This window comes from Callospermophilus lateralis, chromosome 19, assembly GCF_048772815.1.
Source record: "Callospermophilus lateralis isolate mCalLat2 chromosome 19, mCalLat2.hap1, whole genome shotgun sequence".
Taxonomy (NCBI): domain Eukaryota; kingdom Metazoa; phylum Chordata; class Mammalia; order Rodentia; family Sciuridae; genus Callospermophilus; species Callospermophilus lateralis.
The window spans coordinates 27440363-27450638 of record NC_135323.1 but is presented as its reverse complement, the minus strand read 5'-3'; the positions used below and the strand labels follow the sequence as shown (position 1 = coordinate 27450638).

Genomic DNA, 10276 nt, shown 5'->3' with positions numbered 1-10276 from the left:
GAGGACTGGAAGTGGGGGACTAGTCAGGAACAGATGTAACCTTTAAGTCCCTGCCAGCATCTGTTGCAGGAGTACACGTGCACGCACACACACATACACTCACACCAGCATCCCCTCGAGCCCCAGCTGTCTCTTCTGTGTAGTGGCTCAGACCCTCTTAACCTCAAGCCAAGCACTCCCCTTTGCCTTACCCAGGGCTGCCAAGGCATTACTCTGGAGCCTGTCCAGCTCCTGCTGCCCAGTGTGTCTGGGCCTGGCACCTATCCCAGACTTCCGGCACAGGTTAGCTGGCTGAGAGACAGGCTGGGGACACACTCCAGCCTTCCCTTCTTCCTTGGAAAATCTGGCCCAGGGATGTAACCTGGCACTGAAGACAGTCTCGCTGCTTCTAGTTGTCCAGGTTTCAACCTTGAATGCCCTGCAGAGGCGGTGTCCGGAGCACCCCATGTGACTGATGAAAAATGAGGACCCACCTGCTAGAGGACCTTGCCCAGGGTTATGAGGAACAAGTGGCAGGGGAGGCTGCCTGGCTCCTGGTCCACTGAGCTTTCCTAGAGACCAGTCTGGCTGTCTGGGAAGTGGAGACAGTTCCTGGCCTCAGAGAGCCCCGGGGTCACCCAGCGTCAGTCATTGAGACACATGAAATGGTAGCATCAAAGATGAATAAAGAAAGGGGTGGGAGCCCTTCACCCTAAACTCTGGTTTTCTGATATAAACCTTATACTTTATTCATTCATTCATCAAACACCACGTGGGAAGCCATATGCCAGGGCCCCTGCTCTGTACTGAGGGTGGTCCTGGTGAAGTGGGGCACCCAGATCTGGTTCTAATATGAGAGGGAGCCGGAGTCCCTTCCCAGAGGGTGACTGCCAGTGAGGATTGTGACCTAGACAACTGACATTGAGTAGGATGAGGGAGTGAGGTCGCAGCATCCTGGACAAAAGAAAGACACAGGAAGTTGGGTGTGGTGGTGCACACCTGTAATCCCAGAAATGAGGCAGGCTGAGGCAGGAGGATTGCAAATTTGAGGCCAGTCTCAGCAATTTAGTGAGAACTGAAGCAACTTAATGAGACCCTGTCTCAAAATAAAAAGATTAAAAGGCTGGGGATGTGGCTCAGTGGCATGCACCCCAGGGTTAAATCCCTGCTACCAAAAAAGAAAGAAAGAAAAGAGCAGGGGCAGGGGGGAGTGGGCATGCTCTTGAAGCACTTCAAGGGTCTGCTGTGGTACTAAGTGAGCCAGAGTGGGCATAGGTGGCACACAAGGCCAGGGAGGCAGGCCTTGAATGCTAAACTTTACTGTGTAGAGAAGGCGGAGCCTTGTGGGTTAGATTCACATTCCTTTCTTTGAAAGGTATTTATTGAGCATCTACTCTGTGCTGGCTACTCTAGATTCTGGGGATAGGGCAGAAAACAAGCCAGACAAATAGTCCTTGGCCTCGTGGAGTCCTTGGTCTATAACATCACTGTGACGATAATGTGCTATAGGGAAGATAAAGTAGGAAACAAAGAGTAGAGACTGCTGGGGCTGGGGAGGGGAATCCAAGTTTAAATTTGATGGTCTGGTAGGCCCTTGCTGAGGAGGTGGCGTGTGCGGAAATGAGAGAAGGAGGTAGGAGTGAGCCATGTAGGTGTTTCAGGAGGAGCACTTTGGGTGGAGGGAACAGCTCCTGTGAGGACTGAGCTAGCCTGGCACACCTGGGTAAGGACCAGGAAGCCAGGAGGCCTGGTCCTCGCTGGACTACAGGGGGCAAGGACAAGCCCAGAAGGAGTGGAGGGATGTAACCTTTTCTTGACTTTCAGCCTGGCTCTGGGTTGAAAAGGGACAGATGGGGGTTGAGGGCAGAAGCAGGGGCACCCGCTAGGCTCCACGTGACAGGGCTGGCCCAGGGCCATGGCGGTGATGGTGGTGAGAAACAGTCATATTCCGGGTACCTGGGAAAGGTGGCGCCAACAGGATTAGCCTCTGGAATGAATGGGAAGGAGGTGACTTCAGACTGGGACATCTGGTGTTCGAGGAGTCTGCTTCCACGTGCAGGGGGGTCGCCCGGATGGCCCATGCGGGGTCCCAGCAGGGGCTGGAGGCTCGGAGTCAGGAATAGTCTTGCTCAGGTGGAGGTGGAAGTTATAGGCCACTGTCCAGGGAGTGCGTGTGTGCGTATGTTCATGTGTGCGTGTGTGTTTGTGCATGTGTTTGAGTGTGTGTGTGTGTGTGTGTGTAAGAATGCTTCACCTGGAATGTTTCCTGACAGACAATGGATGGATGGAGACAGAGGAGCCAGAAAAAGGGCCTGGACTGAGTTAGACCCTGTGTGAAAGATGCCATGGGTCCCCCAGGGCAGCTGACCTCCTGGAATCTGGGGCACTCCGTGGAGTGGGGGTGGGGGTATTTGGACTGGAAGTGGCCTGTGGGGGATGGGGAAGGGTACTCCAGGGGGTAACCAAGGCAGGGATTGTGAGAGGGGGGCTCATTCCCCCTGGGGACCAGTCCCCATGCCACACCCCCGTCCCCCCGCTGTCTGTTCTTCGATGTCCTGTTCCCACTGCAGCAAAGGGGGCAGCTGTAAGCCCCAATACCGGCTTCTGTTTCCGCCTCCCACTTGTGTGTTTGGAACTGGGGTGGAAGTGAGCTTCACCCTCTGCCTTCCAACAATTTTTTATTTTGAGGCAGGGTCTCTCTCAGTTGCCCATGCTCTTCATCATCCTCTGCCTCGGACCCCTGAGTCACTGGGGTTCCCAGTATGCACCACCACTCCTGGCTGTCCACGCCCATTTGTTCTGGGCAGTGAGGTTTCCTTATTGCCTGGGCAATAGGAGGTCCTGGTACATCAATGTGACTTGCCATGTCCTCTGTGGCCTGGCCCAGCCTTACCGCCATGAGCAGTTGCGTGCAGTGCCCACCCACTGCAGTCCCTACAACCCATGGCACGCATCCTCTTGGGTTTTACAATGTCAGTGTCCCAAGCCTGTGTCCTTCCTCCCCCATGCATGTGGCTGTGACCCCTAGCCCTTCCCCCTAGACATCACCTCCTCCAATCATTCCTCTGTGAGAGCAGAAGGATGAGTTTGGGCTCCTTCTGCATGTCCCATGAAGACCTAATGACAGCATTAACCGTCAGGCGTGGACAGTATCTGTCCCCTCCTTAGACTCAGGAACTGAAGGGCAGGAACCTGGTCATATTTCACTGATTCCCAGTTTTTGCAGATGTATTGTTAAAAATTTGCACATTTGAATGAGCAGTGTTCCCATAAAAGAGCCCTGGCTGGGACTTTAGGGGCTCTCCAAGGCCCTGGGCGCAGTTTGAAGTTTCCATCCCAGGCTTGGGCCTGGGTGAGCCCAAGGCTGTTGGGATCCTGATGTTGGGGGCTGCTGCCACCTGCTGGACAAGGCCGGTGTTGCCTCCTCCCTGCGGCTCCTGCTTTGCACCTGTGTGCTGGGGCTGGGATGAGGTCACCACCTCATCCAGAAGCCCTCCGGCTGATGGGAGAAAACGCTGTGACAATGACAAGCCAGTGCTGGGGAAGTACAGGGACTGGAGGTCTGGAGCAGGAAACTTGTGAAAGATTCAGGAACAGACATTTCTGGGGCAAAGTCGTGAGGAGAACAGGAAGGGCAACTGACCCTTCGTGGCTGGTGTTTGCACGCGTGTGCGTGCGTGTATGTGTGTGTGTGTGTGTGTGTGTGTGTGTGCGGGGGGGGTTGCTGTTGATGTTAAGGTTGTGCTGTCGTTGCTTTCTTGGATCCTGCAGGTCTATTCTCTTGGGCTCCTTTCCTGGTCCTGACTTATTTATGGTACAAAGCACTGGTCACAGTGTGGGGGTCTTATTTAACCATTACTGTGACCCTTTCAGGGAGGCCACCCTACTAGACCCATTTTACAGATGAGGACAATGAGGTTCAGGGAGACACCCACAGACAAGGACCTGAAGGATTGGGTGACAGCATTTATAAACCACCAGCCCAGCAAATCCCAGCTGTTTTGAGCACAGAGTCCAGTCCCCTGTCCAAGAGGCAGCTGACTTCCACTTTTGTTCTCCCTGACCCCAGTCCACCATTAGTCCGGAGCCACCATCTGCCTCCACCCGAGGCCCCGGCCAAGCCATTATGGGGAGCAGGACTCGGGGGATGCAGGCAGTTGAGACAGCACTTTGGGATGAAATTCGCTCTATGCTTGAATATAAATCTCTCTCTTCCTTTTCCTAATGAGGAGATTAAAAGAGAATTGGCCTCATATTTTAATTTAAACGTTTAGAGATGGAGATGAATAATTGAATCCCTACTTAGGATGAGTGGTTAAAATATTGAAAATTTAAATATTTAAAGTCCTATATTTCAAAGGAGAATTTTATGTAGAAACAAAGCTTTCCCACTCTCCTGGTTTGTGAAAGATTTTTCCAAACTCTTCCCTTGAATTTCTGCCTCCCCTTGACATTGAAAGAATCAGGTCTCATCCCAAGCGCCTCCTCCGGGACCCTTGACAGTTGTCTCAACCCATCATTGTCATTTTTGCTTGGAAACACAGTGCTTTTGAACCCGTCATTGATGCCGTCACTTACTGACAATGAGATCCCAAATCCTGAGCATGATCAAGGTAGCTGTTTTACATTTAGGTATGTGAATATTTGGGATATCCTTAGGGTAACTGCAGAATTATGTAAAATGGTCCTTTCCCATTCCTTCCCTCTCCATCAAAATTTTCTCCATAGCAGTTCTTATAATATATGTACTTGTTCATTTCTTTCCGTCTGTTTTTGGTACGAGGGACTGAACTCAGGGGTGCTTAAATACTGAGCCACATCCCTGACCCTTTTTATATTTTATTTTGAGACAGCATCTTGCTAAGTGGTTTCAGGCCTCACTAAGTTGCAGAGGCTTACCTCAAACTTGTGATCCTTCTGCCTCAGCCTCCTGAGCTGCTGAGATCATAGGCATGCGCCACCATGCCCAGCTTAGTTTTTTTTGGTACCAGGGATTGAACCCAGGGACACTTAACCACTGAGCCACATCCCCACCCTTTTTTTTATATACTTTATTTAAAGACAGGGTCTCACTGAGTAGCTGAGACTGGCTTTGAACTCACAATCCTCTGGCCTCAACTTTCCAAGCCACTGGGATTTCAGGCGTGAGCCACTTTTTCATGCTTCTTAATCAACAGACACACATTAATACCCCCAGTCATGTTTCTAGTCGAAGTTGGATAGAACGCAGCATTCATTAAACGCACAACAGTGGTCCAATCAGAGGGAGGATCAGAGCAAGACCAATGAAGGACTATCTACAAAATAACTTCCCTGCAAACTACAAAAATGTCAAGGTCATGAAACTCATAGGCTGCAAATTGTTCTTGATTGAGGGAGACCAGCAAGATGTACAATCAGGCATAATGTTTGATACCATAATAGAATATTTAACTGCAAAAGCTTTTTTTTTTTTTAACATCAAACAGCAATTTGACATTGTTTCAAAATAAAAAGTTTAAATGTTAGTGTTAGCCCTTGTCCTGGCTCTGACAGACAGCCTGCAAGATTCATCTTGGACAGACCTCAGGAATCCGTGGCTGATGGGTCTGAGGGGCTGTCTCTTTGCTCCCACCTGGGGACCACTGCCACCCTCTTACCACCATGCCTGAGCTTCATCCTTCCTAGCCCTGGAGCACCCTGGGAGCAGGGCCTGTATGCTCATGGCAGAGCCATACTCAGGGTACAGCCCAAGCCCACCTCTTGACCTGGGGTCCAATCACAAAAATCACTGAGACTGGCCATTGAAGCAACCCTCACTGGGCAGGACCAGAGATCAGGAGTCACAGAGGGTTTTAGAGGAAGCATTTATTGCTTGGGCTGAGTCGGAAACACAATCCCCAAGACACAATCTTACTGCAAAGGCCTCTCAGTGGGGACGAGTCTCCTTGAGTTTTGTCACTCAATGTGCCCCTGGAGAGAGACTGTCACTGAAGGTGATGTGGGGTCCTGAGACCTGCTCTCTAGAGTGTAGCAATGCAGTTGCTGCCTGCCATGGAAGGAGGAGGGACAGTCAAGTTGTCTAGAGGGCTGGGTGCCATCTGAAATCCCATTGACTCAGGAGGCCAAGGCAGGAGGATTGCAAATCCACAGTCAGCCTCAGCAATATATCAAGGGATTGTTAGTCTGGAGAAGTCTGCCACAAATAAACTTTTTTCCTTATTTCCTGTGAGGTGAGATCAGAGCTGTGTGGGGATGATGCCATTCCAGGTGTCAAGGTGACAGGCCCTTCATGGGGGTGGGGAGGGGGGGCTGCAGCAACTTGCTGACCCTGTCATCACAAGAGGCAGTAGAAGGGAGGCCTGTGACTGGGCAGGAAGGCACTGGCAGAGGCACTGGGCAGGATGCAGGACAGGAGGGAGGGGCCCTATGCTCCTTGCCCTGGGCCCGCCTGCTGGGGCCTGCCCGCTGGGGCCCGCCTGCCAGGGAGTGCCTTGCCTGGAAGGGAGGGCAAGGGCCATGTCCTTTCCTTGCCCCACCCTGCTGACAAGAGTCCCCGTCACCCGGCCACTCTTTCTGTCCAGGGCTCTCAAGGGGTAAGTGTCCTGAACCCACTTACTTTCTCCTTTCCTGAGGAGGGGGTGAGGACTCCCGTCTCTGGGGGCTCAAACACCCTGCCCATTCTGCTGGCCCTGAGGCCAAGCAGCAGTGTCACCTGCCGCCCTCTCGGGTCCATGCTCTACTTCCCAGCAGCCACAGGCCAGGGTGCTTGAAGCCGGTACAGGGCACCTCAGCTTCCTCCCCTCCTGACACCAGCATCAGGGTCAAGGCCAGGGCAGAAAATTCCAGGGTGGGACACCTCATTTAGCGGAGCCCCAGATCACAGTCCCCTCCTCTGTCCCCTCCAACAGAGCCTAGAATCTCCAGCGGCTGGAGCACTGGGGGCCATCCAGACAGAGCCTTCCCTGGACCAGGTCCTGCAGGAGCGGGATGAAGCCATCGCCAAGTGAGGACAGCTGTGGGGACTGGAGTGGGTGGGGAGAGGGCCACACTCAGGGCCCCTGCTGAGTGGGCAGGGACAGAGCTCAAGCCTTAGGCAGGGGCAGGGTGTCAGGCGATCCTGGAGAAAAGCCACTAGAACACCCACAGTGTGGCTAAGGCTGGGGCTGTGGTCACATTTGCCCACCGCCAGGGCCCAGAGCCTCAGGCTGCGGTCACTGCGACCTGCAGGAAGCGGGCAGTGGAGGCCGAGTTGGACACATGCAAGGCCAGGCTGCGAGCGGTGGAGGCCCAGCTGCTGGAGGTCTTGGAGGAGAAACTGAGGCTGAGGCAGGAGGTGGAAGCCTGGGAGGTAGGTTGGGGATACCAGCTGGGCCTGGGCGGTGTGGGGAGCCCGGTCCAGCACCAGCCCTGAACCTGCTCTCCTGCCCCAGGAGGACATGCAGCAGCTGGTGAGGCAGCAGGTCCAGAGTCAGCTGCAGAGAGAAGCCAGGGATGCTCAGGGTGCCCATGGGGTCCCTGGTGCTGCCAGGAGCCCCTGGGCCCGACTGGGGCGCTGGTGGTGAGAACTCGTCGAGGGATTTTGGAGAATTGTCTTTATTCATTAAACCTGGAGGCCTGGCCACTGCACATCCCCATGCCCTCTCAGTACGCGCCCGAGTCCTGTGTGGCAACATGAACAGGCTGCAAGGACACGAAGCCTGGGACCTCCTGCTCCTCTTGCAGGCAGCACCTCTTAGACCAAGAAGCTTTGGACAGCAGCCATGAAGTCTTGGGGGCGGTCAGCATGAACCCAGTGGTTGGCGTTAGGCACTGTCTGTATCCGGGCGCCAGGAAAGAGTCGTCTAATCTCAGGGTGGTGACTGGGACTGGGCATCACAGAGGCAGCCATTGAGAAGGAGTAAATGGGGACAGAAAGGGACAAGCAGGGGTAGAGTGGGGAGAGAGGGAGAGTCACCTGAGTCCACATGCCCAGTGGTTTCCAGGCTCTCAGGTACCCTGTGCCCACACCCCAGTCCTCCCCAGGCTTGGGGGCTAAGGGAGTAAGGTATGGCCCTCCTGTAGCCGGGGCTGGCTTACCACACATAATGGGAATTTCCACCAAGGAGGAAGAGAGTTGGCCCAGAATAGGGTTCCTGTTGTGGTGGGAAGTTCATAATCTCATCCAAGTGCTCAGCTAGGGCATCCAAGTTCACTCTCCATTGGAAGTGCCCATCTACCTCCACCAGGTTGGTGAGCAGGAACTGCCGCATGGCCATGTCCTGTGGGGGTCTAAAGTTGAGTGCAGGTGGGTGGCTCCCTGTGAGGCCACCACTCTGCCCTTGACAGGTCCTAGTCTCAGTACCATCAGGGAGCTTGGGTGGATTACCTGGACGGCATGGCTGAGTTGCTTATCAGCCAGTTTTCGAGCCTGGGAGCGGGGCATCTTATCTGGGATGTCTATGGACTTCATGGCAGCCACGTAGGTCGCAAACTTTGAGGTGCCTGTGGTCTTCACTGGGCTGATGTCCACTGCGATCAGCCGCTCCACCAGCTCTGGCTGTGGGAGATGATTGCACTGAGGACCAGTCTCAGAGCAGGCCCAGTTCCTGGAGCCCAAACTTGGCCCTATAAGGCTTATGAGTCCCGGGTCATCTGTTGGGCATCTAAGGTCTAAGTTGGAGGGAGGTAGCCCCAGACAGGGGCGGCTCACCCTCTGGAGTGCTAGTAGCATGGCTGTCTTTCCTCCCATACTGTGGCCAATGAGGGCACAAGGTGCCAGGCCCAGCTGGGGCAGGAGGCTCTGCAGGTCCTGGCACATGGCCTCGTAGCTCACATCTGGGCTGTGGGGGCTGTCACCATGGTTCCGAGCATCTACTGTCAGCACCTGGGGAGATGGGGCAGCACAGGTATCCCAATAGGGACTGCAGATCAAGGTGGGTGAGTCTGGGGACAGACCTTGAGGAGGGGGAAGGGCTCAGATTGTGAGAGTGCCCAGTGCCCAGACCCAAGAGGTCCAGATGGAGAACTGGGGACGCCCTGCTAGAAAAGAGAAGGCCCAAGGGGTGTGACCACGTCTCTGAAGGAATGGACTGGCTAGGTATAGCCCCGGAACAAGTCCAGAAGGAGACTCCAAGAATTTCCAACAGAGGAACGTTAAGAGGTGGTGAACTCCCTGCCGTCCCTGGTGAACAAGCAGGGACTTTCAAAGGGAGGGTGTTGGTCTTAGCTCAGTGTGGAGCAGGCTAGTGGAGATCTAAAACATGAACGAAGGATGGACAGGTGGCAGCATGAGGGAATAGGAATGGGGAGTCCCTCCAAGGCCTGGGTTCGCCGGAACAGCAAACTCATCCTTGGAAGGACTTCTTCCATTTCTGCTTCAGGGTTACTGTGTCCAGAAAACTGCCACTCCTCAACCAGGGCCCCCAAAGTGAGGGTTAGGGACTGGCCCCGCCCCACTCCTAGGCCCCGCCCCACCCGGAAGCCCACCCTCCGGCCTGTCTGCTGGGCCAAAGCCTTGGCAATGGAGTTGAAGTTGGTTTTGCTGCCGAAAAGCCCATGCAGAAGGACTATAGCCGGGAGGGTCGTCTCCCCGTCCAGAAGCCTGTAGGACAGCGGTAGCGGCCTGCGGGGACGATGGGGGGAGGGTCTGAGTTGGGAGAGGGGGGAAGAGTTGCCGAAGGAGAGGCGGGGGAGGGGGTGGGCCCAAGGGGAGGAGGGGCCGTTAAGGCCATCCGGGCTGGGCGGGAGGAGGAGCAGAGGGCACCACTTCCCAGTGCCCTTGACTGACCTCGGCTTGCCCTCCCTTTGGCCGTTGCTGCTGCTGCGTATGACGGGCACCCTCGAGAAGCTGGGAGTTGAGGGACCGAGCGCTCCACGGGGAAGCCTGCAGGCTCGGGCCCAGCAGAGCATGCCGGCACTCACCTCGCAGGGGACGGCCTGCCCACGCTCCGCCTCCCGCCTTCGCACAGAGCCCTGCCCATTTCTGTCTGGAGCCCCGCCCCTCTCCTCGCCCGCAAAGAGTTCATGGAGTCCCCGCCCCCTGGTTGTGTCCCCTTACGTAATCCCAGAGACCAGTCCGCCCCCTGGCTCCGCTCCGTGCGTCTCTACGTAATCTCGGCAGGCTGCGCTCGGCCGTGCCCCTGGCCACGCCCTGGGCGGAGCCATCCGAGACTCTGGCTCCGCCCCGCCCCGCCCCGCCCCGTCGTGCGCTGCTCTACGCAGGTGGCACAGCGATCTGGGAATCCGGTCCGCGCCGCTGCACACCGCCCCAGTTCAGAGCGCGAGTTTGCGCGGCCGCGGGGCGGGTCCTTAGCAAGCCTGAGAGGCTTGGCCGGCG

General features: G+C 55.4%; 1 protein-coding gene across 2 annotated transcripts; it reads right to left on the bottom strand.

The window, feature by feature from the left end:
• Nucleotides 1-7538: 7538 nt before the first annotated feature.
• Nucleotides 7539-9850, bottom strand: Abhd11 (abhydrolase domain containing 11). Of its 2 annotated transcripts, XM_076839987.2 has the most exons (6): nucleotides 9728-9850; nucleotides 9427-9562; nucleotides 8651-8824; nucleotides 8327-8497; nucleotides 8038-8219; nucleotides 7539-7826 (listed from the first exon to the last, which is right to left on the bottom strand). In XM_076839987.2, exons 1-6 carry the CDS (start codon nucleotides 9847-9849, stop codon nucleotides 7694-7696), a joined length of 918 nt encoding a protein of 305 aa, XP_076696102.2. In that variant the 5' UTR covers nucleotide 9850; the 3' UTR covers nucleotides 7539-7693. The 2 variants fall into 2 exon arrangements, with proteins under 2 accessions (XP_076696102.2, XP_076696103.2); XM_076839988.2 differs by lacking the exon at nucleotides 8651-8824.
• Between the last annotated feature and the right edge of the window lie 426 nt (nucleotides 9851-10276).

Coding starts and splice junctions, on each gene's coding strand:
- Abhd11 (XM_076839987.2), bottom strand. CDS start 9,849: ATGCTCTGCTGGGCCCGAGCCTGCAGGCTTCCCCGTGGAGCGCTCGGT. Junction 9,563..9,727: donor CAAAGGGAGGGCAAGCCGAG/GTCAGTCAAGGG, acceptor TCGTCCCCGCAG/GCCGCTACCGCTGTCCTACA. Junction 8,220..8,326: donor AACTCAGCCATGCCGTCCAG/GTAATCCACCCA, acceptor AGACCCCCACAG/GACATGGCCATGCGGCAGTT.